General features: G+C 43.6%; 1 protein-coding gene across 3 annotated transcripts in view; it reads left to right on the top strand.

Annotated features, from left to right (window-relative positions):
• The window catches only part of LOC126864281 (acetylcholinesterase-like), a 38016-nt gene extending 23794 nt beyond the window's left edge, over positions 1-14222 (top strand). For all 3 annotated transcript variants that reach the window (XM_050615478.1, XM_050615477.1, XM_050615476.1), the window contains one exon: positions 6835-14222. In XM_050615478.1, coding sequence (XP_050471435.1) covers positions 6835-7010 — 176 coding nt within the window. In that variant the 3' untranslated portion in view covers positions 7011-14222. The remainder of the gene's footprint in view (positions 1-6834) is intronic.
• The last annotated feature ends 119 nt before the right edge of the window (positions 14223-14341 follow it).

Raw genomic sequence — 14341 nt, 5'->3', positions numbered from 1 at the left:
TATCTCCTATGACACCTGTTGAGTGGAAAATACGTTTCATTAACCTCAAGGCGGCCGTTCGGGACCGTCGAAAGCAAATCAATCGGCTCGATTACTTTTTCCGGTCGAGAGATTTTAATCGAGCGCTCCGTTACCGAACTTCGAATGCAAGTCGTTCTCGATTAGCTTCCGGGGCTACGAAGCATTCGTAATTCGAGCCGAGATATCTGTCATACCGGTTCACGAAGGAATCGTCTCCCGAACGAAGAAGGAAGGCGGTAATTTCTCGAAAATTTTCAGACTCAATTTTCGACCAACGAACGAACGAGACATTCCTCGTCGAGGAATAAACACCTGCCAGTCTTCGTTTTATGGAAATCTAACCCACGTACGTTAACGAGGTACCGTTGTACTTGGTGAATTAAAAACAAAATAAAATAGCCGAGCCTTTTCGCATAGCGAAACAAACGTTGGAACGCCAGCGTAGAAGATTTCGTATCGATACGTACACACGCGGAATTTTCGAAATATTCGATTCGCGTGTGTAAATCAAGTACGGAGTCAAGGTTGCTACTTTTGAAATTTTCCAACAAACTTTACTCTTTCTCTACATTGTTGAACTTGATCCAATGAAAGAGACAGTCGACCGTCGTAGCTACCAACCAAGTTTTAACGTTTGCTCGAACTTTTCGCTCTCTTAAATTCTTCTCGGCCCACAGCCTTTTGCTTGTCACGCGTGAAAAGTTTCAATCGTTTAAAACGTAAATCACGTATTCCGCGCGCTGTTTCCTGTCCGCTTTCCGATTCATATTTTTCGCCCTTTTCACGCGCTTCTGATGAAACCGAAGCGAATTGCACTGTTTCGGGCGGATTTCGACCATTTTCCGAAATTTTCGTTCGAATTTGAAAAAAAAGTATCGTTTCTACTAACAAGTTCTATTCAAGTTTCTCTCGTTTTATTTCTTCTTCTGCCGTTTCACGATCGAACCAAATGGAACAGCGAACAGCGACGAAAGGTAGGACTTGAAAATTGGAAATTGCTTTCTTGGCAGCTTTTCTATGATCAAATTATTCCATCCCAATTACGTTATTATAAGTGAGTGCAATTTAATAGAGACGATATTCGTGGTTTCCTGACTGAGGGGGCGACTGGTCTCTGGCCTCGTGCCATTCCACAAAATACAGGCAGATGCCTGAAGAAACCTAATCCTTCGTATTCGGTTCGTCCATTATGCAGATTCGATTATTGGCCACGATTATCGGTCGTCGCAGCAGTAGAAGAGCACGAGGGATCGCGTTTTAGATATCCGAAGAAGGCTTTTTCTTTCACCGTAATTGCGTTTACCGCAATCCGAAGGTCCGCGTTCGCTTTTTGCTCGAGACACAAGATTTCCTGTATTTCTCATCGCGAAACCGTGGCCTTCGAGCGTCGTGTGAGACGCTTCGCGAGACAGGACTCGCTCGATACAAGTCTGAATGAACGATGCAAATTCAAGTGCAACGCTGACTATACTATGTCTCAGGTCGACTATTTTGCAACGATTGTTGATTTGAACGTTCCTAGACGGTTTCAACATCCTTGAGACAAACATTTTTTCACTTTGCGCAACTGTCGACAAAATAGAGACACTCGGGTCCGATATGACCGATCCGTTGACAACGTTCGCTGCAAATTCCCGGACAGACTTATTTAACGATTAATTTCGTTTGATTAATGGAATTTTGGCTAAATCTACGAGAGTCGGAGGATGAAGATTACCGAGAAGTTCTCTCCTTCGAGAAGCAATTTCGTATCCCATTGACTCCGAGATGAGCTATCAATCGAGAGTGCTTAGCTCGCGTACACCGTGCCTTTGGAGAAACGTTAGGTCGCGGAAAAGGAATGGCTGCGAGCCAACCATCGATATCTATTCAAAGAATAATCTCTATCCGCTTCTTCTTTGTTCCGAACAATATCGGCACCGTTGTCGTCGTCGTCGTTGGCCAGGCACCATTCGCAAAGAAATCGTCGAATCGGAGAGACGTGCCAATTTTCAGTGGCACCGATTTCAGACGATGTTTCTTGGAAAATCTTCCCAAAGCACCAGAATGTCGTAACTACTTCTCGATAAACGTTTCGTCAACGTTTCGTTAGTTTAGTGAAGAGAAAAAAAAGAACGATCGAACGCTCGTGTTTGTTTCTTCGTCGTTCACTCGCGACGAATGCGTCAGCAACGGTAATTCGAACGATAAGAAAAATTCAACGAGGAAAATTCAACGATACCGACTCACCAAGATGGAAAATGGAATTCCAGCGGAGAAGCTCGCGGGCAAACGGAAGAGACGTACAGCGATTTGGAGAGCCGAGGATAGGGATGACGGTCGCAGCGAATTTATTCGCTTATCCGCGACGGATAAACTACTCGCGATCGAATCAAGAATCGAACAGCGTCGAGGAGCAATCCGTCAGCAGTTGCGACTCAAAGATCTCGATAGGATGGTAGAACAAAGGGGACGAGAAAAGAAAATACAAAGGGGTGGCTGCGTTAGTCGGTGGAATATCCGGTGAATGGTTTAGCGGGGCAGATGGACGAAGCAAAGAGGGAATGATATCGCGGCGGATAAAAACGGCGCGGCGGTGCAGCGGAAAATTGCTGCCGCGGTGCTGTATCTTCTTCCAACGCTCCTCTGGTCGATTGTTTTTTGTCTCTTTTTTCTCCTCTTTCCAATTAACATCCATCGTGCCTGCAGCTGCAGCGAGTATCCAGATCTCTTTCGACAGAATCGTCAAAGCTCTGCTTCACTCGCGAGTACACGCGACCGCTACGACTCGGCCGAAGTCTGAGGTTTTTAAACTTTTCGGAGATTCGCCTTACGATAAACAACATGATTCGCCTCGTTAGCCGACGATGGCGCGGACCAGCTACCCGTAAACGAGTTTTTCCTTCGACGAGAACATACGGCTCTTTTACATTTACGAGGATAAGTAAGGTAAGGGAGGACGGTTGCGTTTCGCGACTGGATCGGAGAATTAGGACGAAACGTTGCGCGGTTAAATAAAATGTCTGCATATGCGGCAGATGCGATTCTCTGGTCTGGCGCATCGGCACTGTAAATAGAACAACGACGTCGCGGCATTGCTTTATAATTACGTCGGTGAGCTTGGAAAGGTTAACCGCACGCCAATGAAGGTAGAGGGTGTACAGCACGGGAACGTGTCGTTGTCACGAGCACTAATGGCTCGTTTACACGGTAAACCATTGGCGTAACCGCAGATACACTCTGCTCGTGTTTTCCCTTGTTCCGGCCCCGACAATTCATCGACGAATCATCGATAAGCGAGCCGATTTCCCGATGATCGCGAGCAAACGCGTATTCCGAGGAAACGTCCGGTAATCCGGGTCCGCTGTACGTTTGGGCGGTCGACCTAATCGATCACGCACGGTGACGTTCTCGGTTGCTTTTAAACGAGGATTTATCGCCTCGTAAAATGAACGGAGGTTTTAGGCGAGCAGCGTACGGGTGCACCGTGTAACGGTAACGCGGTACGAGTCCGCAGAGCGGACGGGAGCGGACGAAGGTGTCATTTTCATCATCGCTAACGATCCGAATTCGAGCCATTGGCGTAACGCTATCGTAACCGTGAGACCAATTCCGGTGTCTACCGCAGCCGTGACGTCACGGAGTTAAATGCACCCTTCTATCGGACACGTTCCCCGTAATCTATGTATGCGCCGCAGAACTGCCGTTGATACGGCGCCAACCTGGAACCCGCTCGGATCGGGCCGCTATTACATTCACGATAATGCCGTTATCTCGCGTTAACGATCCCTTATAAAAGTATATTTACGCTGGCCACCACCGTTTTGACTTCCGTCCAAAATCCATCGAAACATCGACGTTGGCCGTGTACGGGCGATAATGGAATCGCGACCATAACGATAACTATAGGACGCGTAATCGATCAAAAGCGGAAACGAATCGCGGGTATTTATTCGAATATTTTCGAATCGCCGATAAAAACATATCAGAGGAAAATCGAAATACATCGAATAGTTAAGCGATCAAATTGAAAGATACGAAAATCTACGGCTATCAAGTTCGAATCGATTCGCTTCTCTTAGCGAAGATGCCGAAATTGTCTTGCTTCTCTCGCCTACGATGATTTCCAGTTACTAGACGTTACGAAGTAAGAAGGTTTCGAATGAAATTTGAAAATTACTGCGCGAACGCAACAACCTCCGTGTATCCCCAAGCAGTTGTTACGGCGACAGTTCCATTAGGAACTAGGCACGCGTAACCGTGTCGTTTAAAATTTTAAAAGAACGTTTCGTATTCTTCGCACTCTTCGAATTTATTTCGATGGTTTTTATTTAACCTACCTCTCTACTACTTGTCTGTCCGTCTGGCTAGTTGGAATTTTATAATCGAAATTTCACTCACTTCTCGAACAGCTAGAAAACTGAAATTTGAAACACATGCTTCTTTTCGATCGTAATACGATATACGTAATTTCAAAAAATTGACAATTGTTTTATTGGAAATAATTGCCTATCTAGCTGAATTTATTAGGCTGAAACGTGGAAAGATCTTTTTATCTCACAATAGAAAGTCGATGGGATTTAGAGTTTATTGAGTCCAAGAATACAGTTTTAGGTACATTATTCACAATAAACGTTGAATTTTTGTAATGCTATGCAATAGAAAGTCGATGTACATCGGGAAATGACTAAACATCGAGACAAAAGTAAAATATGTATGTTGAAAAAATTTGTTTAAACGACTTTTATTTAAAAATATACTAAAAAGGAGAAAACGATTTTCTTAATCGGATATCATCAAGTAATTGAATGTAATAACGATACACAGGGAAATCCGTATATATCGAGCACACGCGGTAATTATATAATAAAGTATCACTCAATTATTGAACTCGTATTGCTAAAAATAAAGTCATGGCGTCATCATTCTTGTATAGTCTGTTAGCATAACGACTGCTCCATCCATAGTTTGATTCAAACATTTCTATCCTTTACTCCTATCCTACTTTGCCTTTTATTTTCTTTCTTTAACTTGCTTTGTATGTGCATTGAAGTATACGGATATATATATATATATATATATATATATATATATATATATATATATATATATATATATACGCAAGCTGTATCTTTCCCGTGTGAATCTTAATATATCTCCGCGGAGATATCTAATATTTTAGCAGGAATTAACAGCTAACGAGTTGTCCAATAGATAGATCGCAATTAATTACTGTACACGGGTGCTCGATCGCGAAAACAATGACACGCGTAGCCTCTCTAAACATACTGATTGATCGTCCGTCGTCACGAAGAAGAGGAAACAGAACGGTACGATAATAGTCAGCGTTGACGATTGCAGCAGCATATACGTATCGCTATTGGCTGTCGATCGTCGCTGCTCGAATTATCATAGAGAGCAATTGCACCGAGGCTCGTGAATTTGTCCAAATAATTAACTGGAAACGGGATAAACATTTTTCCAAGCGAACCTTCTTGCTCGTAGATCATTTGTCGCTGATCGTTCGGTCGTTCGTTGAGAAAGTTGTTGGACAATTCGTTGACCGATACTCGACGACGCTCACTCTTGCAAAGTAATTAAACGAAAATATGTCGAGGGAGAATTGCGAAGGAGAAACTTGGAGTTTGATTACGAGTTCGGTTCCTCTCGCAGTTTGCCGAGAACTTTTCCAATCGATCGCAAAATCGAGCATCGGTACTCCCGGGAATACTGGCACGTCCAGGTGTTCGCCACACGTTTCTCCCTTTTATTAGTAGTCGGTTTGCGTTCGCGGTTGCAACGCGAATTCATCCAAGTTGCTAGGAGACGAAGTGGAAGCGGAAAAAGAAGCGGACGGAGAAAGCATAGTGGGTCGGTGGACGTCGGGCTGACTGGTGGGCAAATTTGATCGGTGCTCGCGCCTCGAAAACAAAACAGTGATAAAGTCGGAGGGGCAGCTGGCTCGACGAAAGGTAGGGGTTTTGATCGCGGCACCCAGGAACGAAACGAACGAGCGGACGAGCAGGGTAGACGAGGGTGCGGGGGTGGAACTGGCCGCTCGGCAAAGTGGATCGATGCCGCCGCGGCACGTCTGTGCGCGCAAACGTGCGCACGTGTGCGTACACCTGATACATGCATCATCGTCCACAAAGCCACGGAGATGCGTGGATCCGTTAATCGCCGATTCCTTCGGCTCTCATATAGAAAAACGCAACGCGCAATCTACGCGACTCACGACTTTGACGCGCGTGCAATTCCAATTCGACCGATACGAAACCCAACGAATCCAAGTGAAAGTCTCGAAGAGAAGAGACGCCGTTGTCACGGGAAAATTCTTTGATTAACTAAGGTTAATCGGTCGACGTGCGATACGAACGACAACTATTATCCGTTTTAATCGAGTTTCTCGGTTGCCAGTCGTAACGGCAAGATCTCACGCGACGCACCGGTCATTCCGCGCCAAGTTAAACGAATTCTTTGTTGCGTAATCCACGTTATCAAAGCACGCTCTTCGCGTCCTCTCGGCGACCGTCGAACGCAGCAGAGGCAGCATCTCTCTTTTATTACTTTCATATTCGTTGGATTGATACGGTTTCATCGTCGAAGGAACGAATTTTCCGCTCGTTCTTTCACATCTATCTCCTTGGTCCCATTGTTCCGAACGTTTTATGAAATGCTGTTCAGGGGACTGGTAGTTACTCGCAACGAGCTATTAATATTATTCACACTGCGTAGATCTATGTGTTCTCGTGACATGTTTAAAAATCGAAAGCGTACCGCCGCGTCGTCGTCGTCGTTGAATCTAAGGCAATTTTTCATTGTTTTCTGTTGCAGCGAAACTGGAACTTAGTCAGAAGATGGCATGTAGCGGTACGAGAGTAACCGACGGAGGACATCTGTTCCTGATGTTGAGCCTGCTGCTAATCGGTACCCTGTTCAGTCATAGGATCGCGATTCAATCGAATGCGAACAGTGTGCCGGAGATGATCGACCCCAGGGGCTTCGTCTAGCTTCCGCAGTTAGCTCTTTGGATCGTTCTCGATCGTCCGGGAAGAGGCCAATGGAACGCGAATACGGACCAGCGAAACGATCGACGACCTTCTAAAGCGTGTAAACGAATCAATGGCATCGTTCGTTGATATCTCGAGGCGATTCGAAGCGAGACAGACACATATCAATACAGCGGAGGGCGCTCGATCGACCCACTATACACGATCGTCTTGTCACCGGTTCGCTAGTGAGAAAGATCTTGTAGATCGAGAGACAAATCTACGTCGTCCCTTAGAGGAGGGGACGCGGCAGAAACTGTACGCTAGACAAAGGACTCGAAGATCTCCTTGAATCGACGTAATCGATCACCGACGAGTGTCGTTTTATCGTTCTGCAATTTTAGTCGTTCCTCTATTCTCAGTCTTTCGAGAACGCGATCGACAAAGTCCTCGCGAATCGAGAACGCGACCGTGGTTGATATCGTTGGTGGAGTCGCAATACATGGAGAAAATAGCAATCGTAAAGATATAACGTACGCGCGGAATCGAAAGTTACTACGCGTATCGCACGTTTCCAGGTACGGGACACGCGACGCGCGACACGCTCTCGGTCGAGCAAGACGCTTCTAGTTGTAAGAACGACGCCAACATCCTAAAACCATCAATTGGTCCCTCGTAAATCGTCTGACCTACTCCGACAGCGACTACTCACGCGACCAATGTAAAATCACGCTCGTACCGCGCTTTATTCCGCGTTTGCAATTTCACTCGGGTATCGGAAATTTATTCGTCTGTCTCGTAGTTGGTTCTTGAAACTTAGAATTTCCATGGGGATCAACGGGGAACGTAACGTAAGTACAGCGTAACGCGCCACTAATTTGATCGACCCGTTGCACCTGAGAGGAAAAAAAATACGCTACAAAATAGAATTTGATGGCAGGCAGACAGCGTACACGCTCTTCCCGTACGTTCTAGTTTTTGATTAACGCCACGGCAATATAGGTCACTGCATCGGTGCTTTTATTTTACAAGCGAGATCACCGCCGTGGACCTGCACGTTATCGCGAAACGCACTCGGCCCCTGGACGCTTAATCTACCCGCGACAGGATAATCCGCGCGCTATTCGCTGAAAATATCATCGCACAAACGATCGTTATCCTTTAGCTCAGCGAACTTTGTATCATCGTCGAACGATCGCATTCGCGCTGACGAAAATTTGTAGAAAAATTGACGCGATGTCTGCGGATTTTCGGAAAGGCTAGAAACGTTCTGTGGACCGTCGGTCGACGCATTCGCCAGGCTTTCATTTCGGGGGCACGACTTCCTTTTAATCTTGCCATTATTGGTGCTGCAACTGTCTACCAACAGGTACGGTAATGCGAGCCGCAATTCGATCTATATACTCTGCGGCCGCTTATACGTGCGCATGTTTGTAATGCGGTGCAGCTACTGCAGAGTCGATTGCATTCGTACAAATTGCGGAGATTTAAACGCCGTGGGACCGACCAACAGCTCGGCCATCCTGGAACATCCGTCCGATATTATCGTAGCGATCACCGCGAATAAATCTCCTCGACGATCGTCGTTCCGTTCGTCGCGCGACGCAACTCCAGACGCGATCGTTCCCACAAATACAGACGTATATCTCTGTTTTTATTTACTCGATTTATTTGGAAAAAGAAAAACGGATTGACCCATTCGGTGATCGGAAGTACAATACATTTTCGCACAAGGCGCGTACACGTCGATACGTTGCATCGACAGAAATCATGGCGGTCTTCTGCATCGAGTCCCGACAGAATTGCAAATTGCATTCGGTTCAGCGCGACTGATTTATCAGCGGTAAACTGATCGACATTGACTACGCGGATGGAATGCTCGATCGATAGTCCGTTCGTGGTACAGGAGAAACGGATGGTCGACGTGGCGGATTTGTTCTAAGGACGGTTGTTTGCAATTTCAAAATTATCAGTTAATGGCATCGCTAAGATGATAGGAGAAAGAAGGCGAAACGTTGTTTCTTCGCCAACGATTCTAAACTGCCGAACCGTTCTTCGTTGTTCTCCGGATAAGATCTATCGTTCGTACGAACGCTCGAGGAAAGATATTGGATTTCATTCGCTTCGTCTACGATGATGGTTGTTCGTAAGGACGCGCGGAGAACGTCGTAAAATTTTATGGCACGACAGCGAATGCAGAGTTCGTCGCAGTCGTATTAAAATCCTTCCGACTGCGGTACCAACTGGCGATCGAAATTAAACGACCGCCAGGACGCGTTCAGGTGCGCTCTCGCCGTATCGAAGGTGCATTCCTACGTGTATCTCACGCGCTCTATTTTCCTCGCGGCTCCGCCATCGATTTTACACGAGAATACGCTTCTATTCTTCCAACACGGCTACCGACGAAGGTCGCGCTTAGCGTTTCAAGCATCGGTCCTCTCTACATCGAAATTTCTTCCTAAACTCCGCTAACGGAGCAATTCCTATCCATTCCGCGTCTCGTAATCCTTTCTCTTTCTTCTCCGCTCCTTTCTCTCTGCTCTTTATCATTACTTTTGTAGAATCCAAGTGCGACAGCAAGCGTGGAATTTGTAATCCTTTCTTCCAGGAGACGACTTTTCCAGGAGGCCACTATTCTCCGTGTACCTTTGTCTCATTTTCTACATCGAGATCTTCCAAACGGTGTAACGCAATTTTCCTAGAAGTGAACCGCGAACAAACGTGTGATTCCGAGGACACGACGATGCACGATTCCGCATACATAAAATAAATAATATTCAGCTTACCCGTAGCATGACGAAACGTCGACAGGATAAACGCGAAATTAACGCAACGCTGCGAAAACGTACACAGATCCCGTCGAAACGGCGACGGGGAGAAGACAGTTCTAGAGTCAAAGAAGGAACCGCGGCTGGCCGATGAACGAACGAACGATCTATCAACCGAAGAGGAAATCGAAGAGCACGAAGCGCCCGCCATTCCCGAGTAAACGAAGAGCAAACTCGAAAAACCGTGCGTTTCTTTCTTCCGTTCTCGCCATCTCCCGTGTTCCTCGCGACAGTAGAAAGGAAACTTGCACGAACGCAGGCTAAGTTTTAATTAAGATTTAATCACTAATTACCTGTAATAACTATTACTGTAAGTAGAATGACACCGCGCGCGTACACGTACACGCGTGTATTTTGTGTGTGTACATACGATATTCCCCAAAATATCAGATAGACATATATACATGTACGTAGAATGCGTTATCGATTCATCAAAGAATCGACCGATCAAACAATTTTTCTTTCTGCCTATTGCCTCGATGATCTCTCTCCCTCTGTCTATTTGCTCGGTGTCTATTTGATCGTTTGAAATCAATGATTTTCGCTGTGTGTGAACGAAAGAAACGAAGGAAAGATAGTAAGGTAAATTATTGGCCAAGAGAATTCCGTTTCCTATCCTTTCGAAACTTTCTTACAACAACAGCTTCGTAAAAGAAGTTGCCTCTACGAAAATTGCAAATGATAAAGAAAATTCTCTACTCGGAGTCTTCCAATCGGCTAAATCTGCTTTCCTTTCTTTTTTCCTGCTTTCGATCGACGACAGGCACGCCTTTCCTCCCTTTCCAACCGGACTGTTTCCATCTTAGTATCGCTGGCGCTTTGCCAACGAATCTTCTTGTCGTGTTTTTTGTCGGTATCGAGCAACTTGCTTCCACTGATACCCGAGAATAATTTGTTCTCTACCCGTTGAATCGTTTTGTGTCTTCGAACCTACGGAGCACCACGTATTTCTACCTTACTTGCGTATTTAGAGAATTAGTCGATTACTCTGTCGTCTGTGTTTAAGAACAAGAATAAGAGAGAGAGAGAGAGAGGGGGGGGGGAGTATTCATAGAGCAAAATCCAAAAAATTCCAAGGAAAGACGAAAGAAGAAAGACAGCGAACGAACGAAGCTTACCTACGGTAATCGGTAATTTTGTGGAGAAACGACTGGTTTCCGAGCAACCGAAATCGCGCTTATTTTGTAGCGTAAATGAATAAAATCAAAAGAGATACCTTGCTCGCCTGCTTCTGCAACAATCAAATTTAGCTATTTTTCCTTTTGTCTCGAAATGGATCTCGATTTGCTTACGCTAGTTGGAGGATTAACGGCAAAGCGTGGCAAAATCACGCGAGAGCGGTTACAGTTGAAATACGAATTTAGTTGGGTCGCGACAATGTTACTTTGGAAATTGCAGTTGGTCGAAACGCGTTTTTCATTACTTGTATAATATTATGTAAATATACCATAACGGTAATAATCGAGGAATAGCGTCCCCTTTTAATCGACGATAAGCAAAGTAAAAAGAAAGAAAAAGTATAAATCTGACCCATAAGTATTCTGGATTCGCTAACTAGCAGATTTGGAAATAATAAATCATACGAAAGTATATGCGTATATGTGTACGCGTCCACCTGGCCGCGTTAAACTCACTGCGATCGCGATTTCAATGCATTATGTATAATAACATTATACATACTATACATACGTATATATAAGTACATGCATATATAAATATATACATACGTAGCATGTATAGAAATACTTTAGAGACGGTATCGTCGTACGTTTGTATATACGTTGTCACCCGCACCTATCGCGGCTCACGAGATTGTAAAATGAAATGAAACGAAATGAAATGGGACGAAATGAAATGAAATTAGATGGGACGAAATAAAACGAAATGGAGCGAAACGAAGCGAAACGAAAAGAAACGAACAGAAGGAAACGTAAACGAGCTTGCTGAGCCTAATCGATTTAAGATCGAAGATTCGTTTAAAATATCTTGATTTCCGATTCGCGGAAGAATCGGCGCTCAAATTTCCTCGATATCCTCTCTTTCAAACGCGTTTTTACCATTCAAATAAATACAAGTCAAGGAACGTTTCCCTCTCTTCAAATTTTCAAATATACATACCTAATTGCGTCGATACGATAACATGTTCGTAAATGATAACGACTCGGTCGAACGGACGATAATTTGTTTGCAAGACACCTCGTACATATTTCGCGCCTAATATATATTTCCAAGTAAAAGCGACGTCCGTGAAATTGCAGCTCCGTTCAGGTGAACGCGCGATTTAAGAACTAAATGTATTTCATCGTTATCGAGGATTCTTCGTCACGCGGCGCTTTTCCAGTTCGAGGATGAACATTTTTCAAGGGGAACGCTTCCGCTTGAACCTCTCCATCTTTCACCTCAATTCCTTATTTCTTTCCCCTCCGTGAAAGAAAAGGAAAGAAAGCGAGATCTGGATTTCGAAAGATTCTTATTGACTAATCCGATATACAACGTACGTATGTTTGTTCGTATTGGCAATAACGAAGAGCAGTTTGATAAATTCTATAGCATAGAAACGTTCGCTCCGCCGATCTATTTTCAATGCGACCAGACGGATATTCCTATTAGCGTATATTTCTAGAAATTCTTTTCTTTCCTCTACATTCTGCTTTGTTTGAGCTACGCCAGAGGTCGCGCGATAGAGCTCGTTTCGTCGAGGAGGAGAAGAACGCTTTAGCATAGAGTGGAACAAGTAATCGCGATCACGATGCCGCAAATAGGTAACAGAGATAGATAAAATAGTTCGACGAGACCAGAACGGTAACAAAAATACGTAGAATTTGCCAATGAAGGAATGAATACGCAATCTCTGCTCGCGATGATTCCTTCTGCAACTTTTGCCTATTATTATACACGATATCATCGAACACGGTGGAGAATGATCGAGAGGTAGTGTAATTGATTCCAGTAGCCGGCAGAAGTTCCAGAGTGATTTATTACAAGTCCGTACAAAGGACTCTAAACGATCTTCTATCGCGGTGCCAGGCGCCGGGTGCATTCGAGTCAAAGAATATAATAGAAAAAAAGAAGAAGAAAAAGTACATAAAAAGGAACGGAAAAATAACGAATTGCTGTCAGATATATAATACTTTTCTCATTCGTTGAATCGGAAAAAATCGTGTGAAGCAACGGCGGAACGCTCGGAGAAAATTTTTAAAAATGATAATTATCGCGATAACGGTTCGAGTTTTCGCGCAACTAACTGTGACTCTATGTATGTAATTTAATGTATAATAATCGCAAAATACGCGCCGCCGGTCCTCCGTATTCTAAAATGACGATTCGTTGCTCGAGATCAACATGAGCGCAAAATGCGAAGAATAATTCTCAACGATAATAAACTTGTGTAAATATCATACAGCCCAAGTACGTGTATATAGCTGGCTAAAAAAAATATGCTAATCGTGTCGGTACAAGAAATTACTTATTGTTAGAGGCGATTGGAACAGGAAAATATTTACGTGTACACAAGTCAAATATAGGGAAAGAATTCGCGCGTTTCTAGATATGCTATACACTGTACACTGTACGATATTGTAACGTAATTTAGAAAAGAAGCGAAGAAAAACCATAAATACTGATGTTTTTATACGAATCAAAGAGGGGTAGAGGAGGACCGACGGATATCGAGGAAAACAACGGAGAGACTATTTTAGCGGAGAAAACCTTGTTTTATCTTCCTTCCTTTATCGAATCAAAAGAAATCTTACTTCTGTCAATGGGATTCACAGCGAGTCGCTGAAAAAGTAGCCCGCAGGCCTAAATACGCTCTAATTAATTACAAAAAAAAAACAAAAACTAAGTAATTACCATAGCCGAATAGTTGATCAAATTCAATACGACATTTTCGAGTTGCATCGTCGTGTTTTCTCGTTAATCGTCATATTGGATTACGATCATTAACGCAATCGGCCAACAAAGGGTCGCGTTTGTCCGATGCATTTTCCTGATTACGCAACGTTCGCCACGAGATCATTTGTTTCCTTTTGATTTTACCAACGAAATTCTTTGATTCGATCCAAATTAACGACAATTTTAGACGCAAATGGATTTTCTCTAATCGACGAAACTTTCATAAATTTCGATTTCGAAAGCATTACGTTTACAATAAACTATCTTTAAACCTCCATTGATCGGAATTAATATCAAATCGATCACAATATTTTCGACAGCGTTTCGTAAATATAGAAATCGATGTCGAATCGAAAAATGCATCGGACATCGCACACGCAAAGATAGTGCAAACTAAAAACATCTAACAATTTACCATACGGCAAACCGACTACCTAGTATAATCTATACGTATAAATATATAAATATAAAACATAATGATTATTCATTAAATACTATCATTGATTATTGATTATTTGTTAAATACTATTATTGATTACTGGTCATTAGTTATTAATTGTCGTTGTTATTATTATTATTATTATTATTATTATTATTATTATTATTATTATTATTATCATCATCATCATC

This window comes from Bombus huntii, chromosome 3 (assembly GCF_024542735.1).
Source record: "Bombus huntii isolate Logan2020A chromosome 3, iyBomHunt1.1, whole genome shotgun sequence".
Lineage (NCBI taxonomy): Eukaryota > Metazoa > Arthropoda > Insecta > Hymenoptera > Apidae > Bombus > Bombus huntii.
Note: the sequence above shows the minus strand (reverse complement) of the source record. Positions and strands in the feature narration are given on the sequence as shown.